Genomic DNA, 15180 nt, shown 5'->3' with positions numbered 1-15180 from the left:
CTCCACTCACTCTGTAGAACAGGGGGAGATCACACAATCTCCACTCACTCTGTAGAACAGGGGGATAGATCACACAAACTCCACTCACTCACTCTGTAGAACAGGGAGAGATCACACAAACTCCACTTACTCTGTAGAACAGGGGAGAGATCACACAAACTCCACTCACTCTGTAGAACAGGGGGAGATCACACAAACTTCACTCACTCACTCTGTAGAACAGGGGGAGATCGCACAAACTACACTCACTCTGTAGAACAGGGGGGGATCACACAAACTCCACTCACTCACTCTGTAGAACAGGGGGAGATCACACAAACTCCACTCACTCACTCTGTAGAACAGGGGGAGATCACACAAACTCCACTCACTCACTCTGTAGAACAGGGGGAGATCACACAAACTCCACTCACTCTGTAGAACAGGGGGAGATCACACAGACTCCACTCGCTCTGTAGGACAGGGGGAGATCACACAAACTCCACTCACTCTCACTCTGTAGAACAGGGAGAGATCACACAAACTCCACTCACTCACTCTGTAGAACAGGGGGAGATCACAAAACTCCACTCACTCTGTAGAACAGGGGGAGATCACACAAACTCTACTCACTCACTCTGTAGAACAGGGGGAGATCACACAAAGTCCACTCACTTGCTCTGTAGGACAGGGGGAGATCACACAAACTCCACTCACTCACTCTGTAGAACAGGGAGAGATCACACAAACTCCACTCACTCACTCTGTAGAACAGGGGGAGATCACAAAACTCCACTCACTCTGTAGAACAGGGGGAGATCACACAAACTCTACTCACTCACTCTGTAGAACAGGGGGAGATCACACAAAGTCCACTCACTCGCTCTGTAGGACAGGGGGAGATCACACAAACTCCACTCACTCACTCTGTAGAACAGGGAGAGATCACACAAACTCCACTCACTCACTCTGTAGAACAGGGGGAGATCACACAAACTCCACTCACTCTGTAGAACAGGGGGAGAGATCACACAAACTCCACTCACTCTGTAGGACAGGGGGAGATCACACACACTCCACTCACTCACTCTGTAGAACAGGGGGAGATCATACAAACTCCACTCACTCACTCTATAGAACAGGGGGAGATCACACAAAGTCCACTCACTCGCTCTGTAGGACAGGGGGAGATCACACAAACTCCACTCACTCACTCTGTAGAACAGGGGGAGATCACACAAACTTCACTCACTCACTCTGTAGAACAGGGGGAGATCACACAAACTCCACTCACTCACTCTGTAGAACAGGGGGAGATCACACAAACTCCACTCGCTCTGTAGGACAGGGGGAGATCACACAAACTCCACTCACTCACTCTGTAGAACAGGGGGAGATCACACAAAGTCCACTCACTCGCTCTGTAGGACAGGGGGAGATCACACAAACTTCACTCACTCACTCTGTAGAACAGGGGGAGATCACACAAACTCCACTCACTCACTCTGTAGAACAGGGGGAGATCACACAAACTCCACTCACTCACTCTGTAGAACAGGGGGAGATCACACAAACTCCACTCACTCACTCTGTAGAACAGGGGGAGATCACACAAACTCCACTCACTCAAACTGTAGAACATGGGGAGATCACACAAACTCCACTCACTCTGTAGAACAGGGGGAGGAGATCACACAAACTCCACTCACTCACTCTGTAGAACAGGGGGATGAGATCACACAAACTCTACTCACTCACTCTGTAGAACAGGGGGAGGAGATCACACAAACTCCACTCACTCACTCTGTAGAACAGGGGGATGAGATCACACAAACTACACTCACTCACTCTGTAGAAGAGGGGGAGGAGATCACACAAACTCCACTCACTCTGTAGAACAGGGGGAGATCACACAAACTCCACTCACTCACTCTGTAGAACAGGGGGAGGAGATCACACAAACTCCACTCACTCACTCTGTAGAACAGGGGGATGAGATCACACAAACTACACTCACTCACTCTGTAGAAGAGGGGGAGGAGATCACACAAACTCCACTCACTCTGTAGAACAGGGGGAGATCACACAAACTCCACTCACTCACTCTATAGAACAGGGGGAGGAGATCACACAAACTCCACTCACTCACTCTGTAGAACAGGGGGAGATCACGCAAACTCCACTCACTCACTCTGTAGAACAGGGGGAGATCACACAAACTCCACTCAATCACTCTGTAGAACAGGGGGAGAGATCACGCAAACTCCACTCACTCACTCTGTAGAACAGGGGGAGATCACACAAACTCCACTCACTCTGTAGAACAAGGGGAGATCACACAAACTCCACTCACTCTGTAGAACAAAGGGAGGAGATCACACAAACTCCACTCACTTCGTAGAACAGGGGGAGATCACACAAACTCCACTCACTCTGTAGAACAGGGGGAGATCACACCAACTCCACTCACTCTGTAGAACAGGGGGAAATCACACAAACTCCACTCACTCTGTAGAACAGGGGGAGAGATCACACAAACTCCACTCACTCACTCACTCTGTAGAACAGGGGGAGGAGATCACACAAACTCCACTCACTCTGTAGAACAGGGGGAGATCACACAAACTCCACTCACTCACTCTATAGAACAGGGGGAGGAGATCACACAAACTCCACTCACTCACTCTGTAGAACAGAGGGAGATCACACAAACTCCACTCACTCACTATAGAACAGGGGGAGGAGATCACACAAACTCCACTCACTCTGTAGAACAGGGGGAGAGATCACACAAACTCCACTCACTCTGTAGGACAGGGGGAGATCACACACACTCCACTCACTCACTCTGTAGAACAGGGGGAGATCATACAAACTCCACTCACTCACTCTATAGAACAGGGGGAGATCACACAAAGTCCACTCACTCGCTCTGTAGGACAGGGGGAGATCACACAAACTCCACTCACTCACTCTGTAGAACAGGGGGAGATCACACAAACTTCACTCACTCACTCTGTAGAACAGGGGGAGATCACACAAACTCCACTCACTCACTCTGTAGAACAGGGGGAGATCACACAAACTCCACTCGCTCTGTAGGACAGGGGGAGATCACACAAACTCCACTCACTCACTCTGTAGAACAGGGGGAGATCACACAAAGTCCACTCACTCGCTCTGTAGGACAGGGGGAGATCACACAAACTTCACTCACTCACTCTGTAGAACAGGGGGAGATCACACAAACTCCACTCACTCACTCTGTAGAACAGGGGGAGATCACACAAACTCCACTCACTCACTCTGTAGAACAGGGGGAGATCACACAAACTCCACTCACTCACTCTGTAGAACAGGGGGAGATCACACAAACTCCACTCACTCAAACTGTAGAACATGGGGAGATCACACAAACTCCACTCACTCTGTAGAACAGGGGGAGGAGATCACACAAACTCCACTCACTCACTCTGTAGAACAGGGGGATGAGATCACACAAACTCTACTCACTCACTCTGTAGAACAGGGGGAGGAGATCACACAAACTCCACTCACTCACTCTGTAGAACAGGGGGATGAGATCACACAAACTACACTCACTCACTCTGTAGAAGAGGGGGAGGAGATCACACAAACTCCACTCACTCTGTAGAACAGGGGGAGATCACACAAACTCCACTCACTCACTCTATAGAACAGGGGGAGGAGATCACACAAACTCCACTCACTCACTCTGTAGAACAGGGGGAGATCACGCAAACTCCACTCACTCACTCTGTAGAACAGGGGGAGATCACACAAACTCCACTCAATCACTCTGTAGAACAGGGGGAGAGATCACGCAAACTCCACTCACTCACTCTGTAGAACAGGGGGAGATCACACAAACTCCACTCACTCTGTAGAACAAGGGGAGATCACACAAACTCCACTCACTCTGTAGAACAAAGGGAGGAGATCACACAAACTCCACTCACTTCGTAGAACAGGGGGAGATCACACAAACTCCACTCACTCTGTAGAACAGGGGGAGAGATCACACAAACTCCACTCACTCTGTAGAACAGGGGGAGATCACACAAACTCCACTCACTCTGTAGAACAGGGGGAGATCACACAAACTCCACTCACTCCGTAGAACAGGGGGAGATCACACAAACTCCACTCACTCACTCACTCTGTAGAACAGGGGGAGGAGATCACACAAACTCCACTCACTCTGTAGAACAGGGGGAGATCACACAAACTCCACTCACTCACTCTATAGAACAGGGGGAGGAGATCACACAAACTCCACTCACTCACTCTGTAGAACAGAGGGAGATCACACAAACTCCACTCACTCACTATAGAACAGGGGGAGGAGATCACACAAACTCCACTCACTCTGTAGAACAGGGGGAGCGAACACACAAACTCCACTCACTCACTCTGTAGAACAGGGGGAGATCACACAAACTCCACTCACTCACTCCGTAGAACAGGGGGAGATCACACAAACTCCACTCGCTCTGTAGAACAGGGGGAGATCACACAAACTCCACTCACTCACTCTGTAGAACAGGGGGAGATCACACAAACTCCAACACTCACTCTATAGAACAGGGGGAGGAGATCACACAAACTCCACTCACTCACTCCGTAGAACAGGGGGAGATCACACAAACTCCACTCACTCTGTAGAACAGGGGGAGGAGATCACACAAACTCCACTCACTCTATAGAACAGGGGGAGGAGATCACACAAACTCCACTCACTCTGTAGAACAGGGGGAGCGAACACACAAACTCCACTCACTCACTCTGTAGAACAGGAGGAGATCACACAAACTCCACTCACTCACTCCGTAGAACAGGGGGAGATCACACAAACTCCACTCACTCTGTAGAACAGGGGGAGGAGATCACACAAACTCCACTCACTCTATAGAACAGGGGGAGGAGATCACACAAACTCCACTCACTCTCTAGAACAGGGGGAGAGAACACACAAACTCCACTCACTCATTCTGTATAACAGGGGGAGATCACACAAACTCCACTCACTCACTCTGTACAACAGGGGGAGGAGATCACACAAACTCCACTCACTCTGTAGAACAGGGGGAGAGATCACACAAACTCCACTCACTCACTCTGTAGAACAGGGGGAGGAGATCACACAAACTCTACTCACTCTGTATAACAGGGGGAGATCACACAAACTCCACTCAATCACTCTGTAGAACAGGGGGAGAGAACACACAAACTCCACTCACTCACTCTGTAGAACAGGGGGAGGAGATCACACAAACTCCACTCACTCTATAGAACAGGGGGAGGAGATCACACAAACTCCACTTACTCACTCTGTAGAACAGGGGGAGGAGATCACACAAACTCCACTCACTCACTCTGTATAACAGGGGGAGATCACACAAACTCCACTCAATCACTCTGTAGAACAGGGGGAGAGAACACACAAACTCCACTCACTCACTCTGTAGAACAGGGGGAGGAGATCACACAAACTCCACTCACTCACTCCGTAGAACAGGGGGAGATCACACAAACTCCACTCACTCTGTAGAACAGGGGGAGGAGATCACACAAACTCCACTCACTGACACTCTATAGAACAGGGTTGGGGGTGACAGTCCGTGGCGCGCCCTCCCCACCCCGCGTTGGCGAGCGTGACGGGGATTGGCGCTGCGACTGACCTCCAGCACGGCCAGCATGGTGAGCGTGGAGGCGACGGGCAGCAGGTAGAGGGGATCCGCCGCCGTGAGGTCCAGGAACCAGAGGGCGCCGCCAGTCTCCATGCTGGGCACGGGCAGCTCGGCCATCTTCCTCAGCGCCATGAAGAAGGACAGGAAGATCGGCATCTGGAGGTGGGCGGCGACGTCAGCGAGGCAAAGGTCGCCCGTGCCGTCTCGGCGGGCTGTCGGGGGCGAGCGCCGGAAAGGGGAGCGGCAACGAAGGCCGGCGGGGGTGGGGGGTCGGCACCACGCCCGGCCGCCTTTGTCTCCCCAAGGAGGGCGACGTTTTTTTTTTCACTTTTTTAATTTTTAATTTTTACACACACACACACCGCACCGGGGGTTACTCATTTGAGGCCGAGTCGACCTAGGGGGAGAACCCCAGCGCCGGTTCGGACAATCGTCACCGGTGTCGGCCGTGAGCGGGAGTCGAACTCGGGCGGCCGGGTTCGTAGCGCGGCGTGTCGCTGACCGCTGCACTATCACACCTGCTGGACTACATAGTGACGGATGCGAGTCCATGTCCTTGACACCAGGACCTCCCGTGGAGCTGATCTGCACTCTGACCATCGACTTGTCATCTGTAAGTTGCGCCTGCCATTCTTCCACTCTGGTGGTGGGTGTACACCCAGGACGCCATTAAAACCCACAGTGGCCTGGTCTCAGCTAGGGGGGGGGGGCGGAGGGAGGGCCTTCGCCTCCCCGGCGGCAATGATTTACCCCGCGGGCGCGGGCACACACACCTGAACCATTGGCACGAGGAAGCACTTGAGAGGGTTGATCTTGTGCTTCTTGTAAAAGGAAGTCAGCTCCGTGTGCGCCTTGGAGACTGCGCGCGGACACGCGGAGGGGGACGCGCGTTCAGATTCGACCTCGCGACCTTCGGGGGCGCCCCCCGGGGTGGGGGGGGGGGTGGGGGGCCCCCCCCCCCCTCCGGGGACGTCCTACGGCGTCGACGATGGAGCCACACGGCGGAGGTTTTGTCGGGGGGTTACATCGCGAGAATGAGTCTAAATTTTGATTTAAAGCTTTCGCGACCGCAGGGATTCACAGCCTTGGTTCTTTCGGTTAAAGTCACCACCAACGTAGAAGGGGAACGATAAAATAATAAAAAAAATGAAACGATAAAATTCTCACGACGTTTCGACTGCAACACAAGCAGCAATCATCATCAGGTGGGTAAAGTCACCACCACGTAGAAGGGAAACAATAAAATAATAAAAATATAAAACAATATTTTTATTATATTCTTGGTTCTTTCGGTAAAGTCACCACGTAGAAGGGAAACGATAAAATAAAAAAAATATAAAACAATATTTGTATTATATTCTTGGTTCTTCCGGTAAAGTCACCACGTAGAAGGGACACAATAAAATAATAAAAATATAAAACAATATTTTTATTATAATCTTGGTTCTTACGGTAAAGTCACCACCACGTAGAAGGGAAACAATAAAATATGAAAAATATAAAACGATAAAATTCTCACGACGTTTCGATTGCAACACGAGAAGCAATCATCATCAGGTGTGAAAACCACAGCAACAAAATTTTCCTGCTGTGGTTTTCACACCTGATGATGATGATGATTGCTTCTCGTGTTGCAGTCTCGCTGTGGTTTTCACAGCAAGAAAATTTTCTCGCTGTGGTTTTCACAGCAAGAAAATTTTCTCGCTGTGGTTTTCACACCTGATGATGATTGCTTCTCGTGTTGCAGTCTCGCTGTGGTTTTCACAGCAAGAAAATTTTCTCGCTGTGGTTTTCACACCTGATGATGATTGCTTCTCGTGTTGCAGTCTCGCTGTGGTTTTCACAGCAAGAAAATTTTCTCGCTGTGGTTTTCACAGCAAGAAAATTTTCTCGCTGTGGTTTTCACACCTGATGATGATTGCTTCTCGTGTTGCAGTCTCGCTGTGGTTTTCACAGCAAGAAAATTTTCTCGCTGTGGTTTTCACACCTGATGATGATGATGATGATTGCTTCTCGTGTTGCAGTCTCGCTGTGGTTTTCACAGCAAGAAAATTTTCCTGCTGTGGTTTTCACACCTGATGATGATTGCTTCTTGTGTTGCAGTCTCGCTGTGGTTTTCACAGCAAGAAAATTTTCTCGCTCTGGTTTTCACACCTGATGATGATGATTGCTTCTCGTGTTGCAGTCGAAACGTCGTGAGAATTTTATCGTTTTATATTCGTGTTATTTCATTGTTTCCCTTCTACGTGGTGGCGACTTTACCGCAAGAACCAAGCAAAATGTACGTAACGTTGCATCGTTGAAGCCCGCCACGAGCCCGGCACGAGACAGCTGGTAAGGGTTGTCGCGTTAACGTAACGTGGCATGGGCGGATGACGGAGGCAGTGCGCATTATGTGTGTGCATTATGCAGGCCCTGTCAACCTGGTCTTCATGCCTATTGTGTTTATTAAAATAGCCCTGCCAACGGTAATCTCTGCAGCGCAGAAGCGAGGACACCACATCTACGCCTCGATACAAGGAACGAAACAGTAAGACGACTTCTCGACAAATCTGGCTGTCGCCAACACCGTCACCACTACCGTCACCACCACCACCACCATCGTCACCGCCACCGTCACCACCACCACCGTCACCACTACCGTCACCACCACCACCGTCACAGCCACCACCGTCACCGCCACCGCCACCACCACCACCGTCTCCACCACCGTCACCGTCACCACCACCGCCACCGTCACCATCACCACCACCGTCCCCCACCACCATCACCGCCACCACCAATGTCACCACCACCGTTACCACCACCGTCACTACCACCGTCACCGTTACCACCACCACCACCACCGCCACCACCACCGTGACCACTGCCACCATCATCATCACCACCACCACCGCCACCACCACCATCACCACCGTCACCACCACCGCCACCACCAACGTTACCACCACCGCCACCACCACTGTTACCACCACTGCCACCACCACCGTCACCACCGTCACCACCGTCACCACCGTCACCACCGCCACCACCACCGTCACCACCACCCCCACCACCACCGCCACTCACACTCGAACTGGTTGCCCGAGTTCTTGGCGTCCGTCATGCTCTTGTTGAGCTGCATGAGCTGCGGTGCGAAGTTGTTCAGCTTGGCGGCCTCACGCTGCCCCTTCACCATGAGCGGGAACACAAGCAGCCGCACCAGCAGCGTGCCTGCAGTACACAGCACGGTACACACACACACGGTACTCACACACACACGGTACTAACACACACACGGTACACACACACACGGTACTCACACACACACGGTACTCACACACACACGGTACACACACGGTACACACACACGCATGGTACACACACACACACACGGTACACACACACACACACGGTACACACACACACACAATACACACACACAATACACACACACACACACGGTACACACACACACACACAGTACACACACACACGCACGGTACACACACACACACAGTACACACACACACACGGTACACACACACACACACGTGCAGCACACACACGCACACACACACACACGGTATACACACACACGGTACACACACACACACGGTACACACACACACGCACTGTACACACACACACACGGTACACACACACGGTACACACACACACGGTACACACACACACACGGTACACACACACGGTACACACACACGGTACACACACACGCACACGCACACACGGTACACACACACGGTACACACACACACGGTACACACACACACACACGGTACACACACACACACGGTACTCACACACACACACGGTACACATACACACACACGGTACACACACACACACACGGTACACACACACACACGGTACTCACACACACACGGTACACACACACACGGTACACACACACACACGGTACACACACACACACGGTACACACGGTACACACACACGGTACACACACACACGGTACACACACACACACACGGTACACACACACACACACGGTACACACACACACGGTACTCACACACACACGGTACACACACACACACGGTACACACACACACGGTACACACACACACACACGGTACTCACACACACACGGTACACACACACACGGTACACACACACACACGGTACACACACACACGGTACACACACACGGTACTCACACACACACGGTACACACACACACGGTACACACACACACGGCACACACACACGGTACACACACACACGGTACACACACACACACGGTGCACACACACACGGTACACACACACACACGGTACACACACACACACGGTACACACACACACACGGTACACACACACACACGGTACACACACACACACGGTACACACACACACACACACACGCACGGTACACACACACACGGTACACACACACACACGCACGCACACACACACACGGTACACACACACACACACACACGGTACACACACACACACGGTACACACACACACGGTACACACACACGGTACACACACACACACGGTACACACACACACACACGGTACACACACACACACACGGTACACACACACACGGTACACACACACACACACACGGTACACACACACACGGTACACACACACACACGGTACACACACACGGTACACACACACACACGGTACACACACACGGTACACACACACACCGTACACACACGGTACACACACACACGGTACACACACGGTACACACACGCACGGTACTCACACACACACACACACGGTACACACACACGGTACACATACACACGGTACTCACACACACACACGGTACATACACACACAGTACACACACACACACGATACACACACACGGTACACACACACGATACACACACACGGTACACACACACACACACACGTGCAGCACACACACACACGGTACACACACACACACACGGTACACACACACACACAGACACACGCAGGGCAAGACCCACCAGTGACGATGGCGCCCCACCAGGGCAGGCCCAGGTCCAGGTGGAGGCTCTCCAGCAAGTTCTGCACCAACCCCACGGGCGTGGCCGCCCCCAGGCCCAGCTCGGCCATCGTGGCCTCGGGCAGGCCTGCGGCTCCCGCCGACAGGACCCCCTCCAGCGCCGCCTGGGCCCCCTCCACTCCTCCTCCTCCTCCTCCCGCCGCCGCCGCCCCCCCCAGCACCTCCATCGCAGAGTCTCCCCCGTGACCGCCGACCCCCAAGACCACGGCCATGTCGGCCGCCCCTCCGTCCGTCACGGGAGACGCCGCCGCCGCCGCCGCTGACGCCGCCGCCGCTGACGACGCCGCTGCCGGCGACGTCGCTGACGTTGTGTCTGTTGTAGTAGTCGTAGTAGTAGTCGTAGTAGTCGTAGTAGTAGTAGTAGTCGCCATCTGCTGGGGGGGGGAGGGGCAAAAAACGAGCGGCTGTTTTGCGGATGAGAGGAGGGGGGGGTGTGGCGGATAAAAAGGAGGGTGACGTGGCGGATAATAGGAGGTGTGGATAAGAGGAGGCGTGGCGGATAAGAGGAGAGTGATGTGGCGGATAAGAGGAATGGCAGATAAGAGGAGCTGTGGCGGATAAGAGGAGGCGTGAATAAGGGGTGTGGCGGACAAGAGGGCGTGTGGCGGATAAGAGGACGTGTGGCGGATAAGAGGACGTGTGGCGGATAAGAGGACGTGTGGCGGATAAGAGGACGCGTGGCGGATAAAATGGGTTGCAGATATACGAGGGGCGGCGGATATGAGGAGGTGTGGATAAGAGGCGTGGCGGATAAGATGAGAGGAGCGATGGACAAGAGGAGGTGTAGGGGATGAGAGGAGCTGTGGCGGATAACAGGAGGGGTGGCAGATAAGAGGAGCCGCGGCGGATAAGAGGAGGTGCGGATAAGGGGTGCGGCAATAAGAGGCGCGGCATATAACAGTGACGGCGGATGAGAGGACGCGTGGCGGATAAGATGGGTGGCAGATACGAGGGGCGGCGGATAAGAGGAGGAGCTGCGGATAAGAGGGCTGGGGGGGGTGGGGGGCTGGGGGGCACCTGCGCGGTGGGGGTGGAGCCGCCGTATCGGACGGCGCAGGTGACGGGTCGGCCGTGGGGCCTCCACGGGGCCTGGGCCCCCCTCCACGGGGCCTGGGCCCCCCTCCACAGGGCCTGGGCCCCCCTCCACGGCCCCCACGGCCCACGCTGGCCGGAGCGGCCCGGTAACGCCGGCACACATCGGCACACCTGCAGGACACGCCACGGCAGGGGTCAGGGGTCGCGGATAGGTCGGTGGAGGGCTGTGGTGGGGGTTGTGGTGGGGTTGTTGTGGTGGGGGTTGTGGTAGGGGTTGTTGTGGGGGTTGTGGTGGGGTTGTTGTGGTGGGGGCTGTGGTTGGGGTTGTGGTGGGGGTTGTTGTGGGTGTTGTGGTGGGGGTTGTGGTAGGTGTTGCGGTAGGTGTTGTGGCAGTTGTTGTGGTAGGGGCTGTGGTGGGGGTTGTGGTGGGGGTTGTGGTAGGTGTTGTGGTAGGGGTTGGGGTAGGTGTTGCGGTGGGGATTGTGGTGGGGGTTGTGGTAGGGGTTGGGGTAGGTGTTGTGGTGGGTGTTGTGGTGGGTGTTGTGGTGGGTGTTGTGGTAGGGGTTGTGGTGGGTGTTGTGGTAGGTGTTGTGGTAGGTGTTGTGGTGGGTATTGTGGTAGGTGTTGTGGTAGGGGCTGTGGTGGGGGTTGTGGTAGGGGTTGTGGTAGGTGTTGTGGTAGGTGTTGTGGTAGGGGCTGTGGTGGAGGTTGTGGTAGGGGTTGTGGTAGGGGTTGTGGTAGGTGTTGTAGGTGTTGTGGTAGGGTTGTATTAAGGTAATGGCTAGCGGTTAGTGATCAGGGTGTTGTTAGCGTTGTGTTAGGGTGTTGGCTAGGGGTTAAGGGTTAGGGTTGTGTTAGGGCTAGGGTAATGGCTAGGGGTTAGAGTTAGGGGTTGGGGTTAGTGCAGGGGTTAGTGGTGGTGGTACAGGGTTAGTGATGGTGGTGGTGAAGGGTTAGTGTGGGGTTAGTGGTGGTGGTGCAGGGTTAGTGTGGGGTTAGTGGTGGTGGTGGTGCAGGGTTAGTGGTGGTGGTGCAGGGTTAGTGTGGGGTTAGTGGTGGTGGTGCAGGGTTAGTGGTGGTGGTGCAGGGTTAGTGGTGGTGGTGCAGGGTTAGTGTAGAGTTAGTGGTGGTGCAGGGTTAGTGTGGGGTTAGTGGTGGTGGTGCAGGGTTAGTGGTGGTGCAGGGTTAGTGGTGGTGGTGCAGGGTTAGTGGTGGTGGTGAAGGGTTAGTGGTGGTGGTGGTGCAGGGTTAGTGGTGGTGCAGGGTTAGTGGTGGTGCAGGGTTAGTGGTGGTGCAGGGTTAGTGGTGGTGGTGCAGGGTTAGTGGTGGTGCAGGGTTAGTGGTGGTGCAGGGTTAGTGGTGGTGCAGGGTTAGTGTGGGGTTAGTGGTGGTGGTGCAGGGTTAGTGGTGGTGGTGCAGGGTTAGTGGTGGTGGTGCAGGGTTAGTGGTGGTGCAGGGTTAGTGGTGGTGCAGAGTTAGTGGTGGTGGTGCAGGGTTAATGGTGGTGGTGCAGGGTTAGTGATGGTGGTGAAGGGTTAGTGTTGGGTTAGTGGTGGTGGTGGTGCAGGGTTAGTGGTGGTGGTGCAGGGTTAGTGGTGGTGCAGGGTTAGTGGTGGTGGTGCAGGGTTAGTGGTGGTGCAGGGTTAGTGGTGGTGGTGCAGGGTTAGTGTGGGGTTAGTGGTGGTGGTGCAGGGTTAGTGTGGGGTTAGTGGTGGTGGTGCAGGGTTAGTGGTGGTGGTGCAGGGTTAGTGGTGGTGCAGGGTTAGTGGTGGTGCAGGGTTAGTGGTGGTGCAGGGTTAGTGTGGGGTTAGTCGTGGTGGTGGTGGTGTCGGCGTGGTGGTGGTGACATCGTGGTGGTGGTGGTGGTGGTGACATCGTGGTGGTGGTGGTGACATCGTGGTGGTGGTGACATCGTGGTGGTGACATCGTGGTGGTGGCGGTAGCAGCAGCGTGGTGGTGGTGGCAGCGTGGTGGTGGTAGCGTGGTGGTGGTGACATCGTGGTGGTGGTGGTGGTGACATCGTGGTGGTGGTGGTGACATCGTGGTGGTGGTGGTGACATCGTGGTGGTGGTGGTGACATCGTGGTGGTGGTGGTGACATCGTGGTGGTGGTGGTGACATCGTGGTGGTGGTGGTGGTGGTGACATCGTGGTGGTGGTGGTGGCATCGTGGTGGTGGTGGCAGCGTGGTGGTGGTGGTAACATCGTGGTGGTGGTAGCGTGGTGGTGGTGACATCGTGGTGGTGGTGGTGGTGGCAGCGTGGTGGTAGCGTGGTGGTGGTGACATCGTGGTGGTGGTGGTGACATCGTGGTGGTGGTGACATCGTGGTGGTGGTGGTGTCGGCGTGAGTTCTCACGTGGAGGAGGAGGAGGTGGCGCTGCTGCTGCTGCTGCGGCGAGGCGGCCATCGCCACGAGGAGTCGCAGGCCCCGGGGCGGAAGCCGCGCGCCCGTGCCCAAGGAGGCCGCCATGACGCTCGAAATCTCACGCAGCGGGGAGGGGGGAGGTCACGAGGCGACGTCAGCACGCACGCCGGTGACGTCAACACGTCAACGAAGGGATTATGGGGTGACGTCAGTACGCACTTTTTGGATGACGTCAACGCGTCAGGGGGTATTACGAAGTGACGTCGGCACGCACGCCGGACGTCGAAACGTGCTGGGCGTACGGGATGACGTAGATATATGCGTTTGACGTCACCACGTCCGTTGAGGATGACGTCTGCAGTGAGAGTGGGTGGAGTTTGTGTGATCTCCCCCTGTTCTACAGAGTGAGTGAGTGGAGTTTGTGTGATCTCCCCCTGTTCTACAGTGAGTGAGTGGAGTTTGTGTGATCTCACCCTGTTCTACAGAGTGAGTGGAGTTTGTGTGATCTCCCCCTGTTCTACAGAGTGAGTGGAGTTTGTGTGATATCCCCCTGTTCTACAGAGTGAGTGGAGTTTGTGTGATCTCTCCCTGTTCTACAGAGTGAGTGGAGTTTGTGTGCTCTCCCCCTGTTCTATAGCGTGAGTGGAGTTTGTGTAATCTCTTCCCCTGTTCTACAGAGTGAGTGAGTGGAGTTTGTGTGATCTCCCCCTGTTCTACAGAGTGAGTGGAGTTTGTGTGATCTCCCCCTGTTCTACAGAGTGAGTGGAGTTTGTGTAATCTCTTCCCCTGTTCTACAGAGTGAGTGAGTGGAGTTTGTGTGATCTCCCCCTGTTCTACAGAGTGAGTGGAGTTTGTGTGATCTCCCCCTGTTCTACAGAGTGAGTGGAGTTTGTGTAATCTCTTCCCCTGTTCTACAGAGTGAGTGAGTGGAGTTTGTGTGATCTCCCCCTGTTCTACAGAGTGAGTGAGTGGAGTTTGTGTGATCTCCCCCTGTTCTACAGAGTGAGTGGAGTTTGTGTGATCTCCCCCTGTTCTACAGAGTGAGTGAGTGA

At 54.1% G+C, this 15180-nt stretch overlaps 1 protein-coding gene across 3 annotated transcripts in view; it reads right to left on the bottom strand.

Moving 5' to 3' along the window:
• Positions 1-14309, bottom strand: part of LOC142908079 (mitochondrial inner membrane protein OXA1L-like) — a 31641-nt gene extending 17332 nt beyond the window's left edge. The window contains exons 1-6 of one of the 3 annotated variants that reach the window (XM_076058256.1): positions 14120-14309; positions 11747-11935; positions 10671-11103; positions 8760-8903; positions 6464-6549; positions 5682-5807 (exon numbers count right to left, since the gene is read on the bottom strand). In XM_076058256.1, coding sequence (XP_075914371.1) covers positions 5682-5807; positions 6464-6549; positions 8760-8903; positions 10671-11103; positions 11747-11935; positions 14120-14233 — 1092 coding nt within the window. In that variant the 5' untranslated portion in view covers positions 14234-14309. Of the gene's footprint in view, positions 1-5681; positions 5847-6463; positions 6550-8759; positions 8904-10670; positions 11104-11746; positions 11936-14119 lie in introns of all 3 variants that reach the window. The other 2 variants (XM_076058254.1, XM_076058255.1) reach the window with 2 other exon arrangements.
• Between the last annotated feature and the right edge of the window lie 871 nt (positions 14310-15180).

This window comes from Petromyzon marinus, assembly GCF_048934315.1.
Source record: "Petromyzon marinus isolate PM22_M1 ecotype Great Lakes invasive population chromosome 69 unlocalized genomic scaffold, UKy_Petmar_22M1.pri1.0 chr69_unloc.2, whole genome shotgun sequence".
Classification (NCBI taxonomy): Eukaryota; Metazoa; Chordata; class Hyperoartia; order Petromyzontiformes; family Petromyzontidae; genus Petromyzon; species Petromyzon marinus.
The sequence above is the reverse complement of the archived record's forward strand: the minus strand, read 5'-3'. Positions and strand labels throughout refer to the sequence as shown.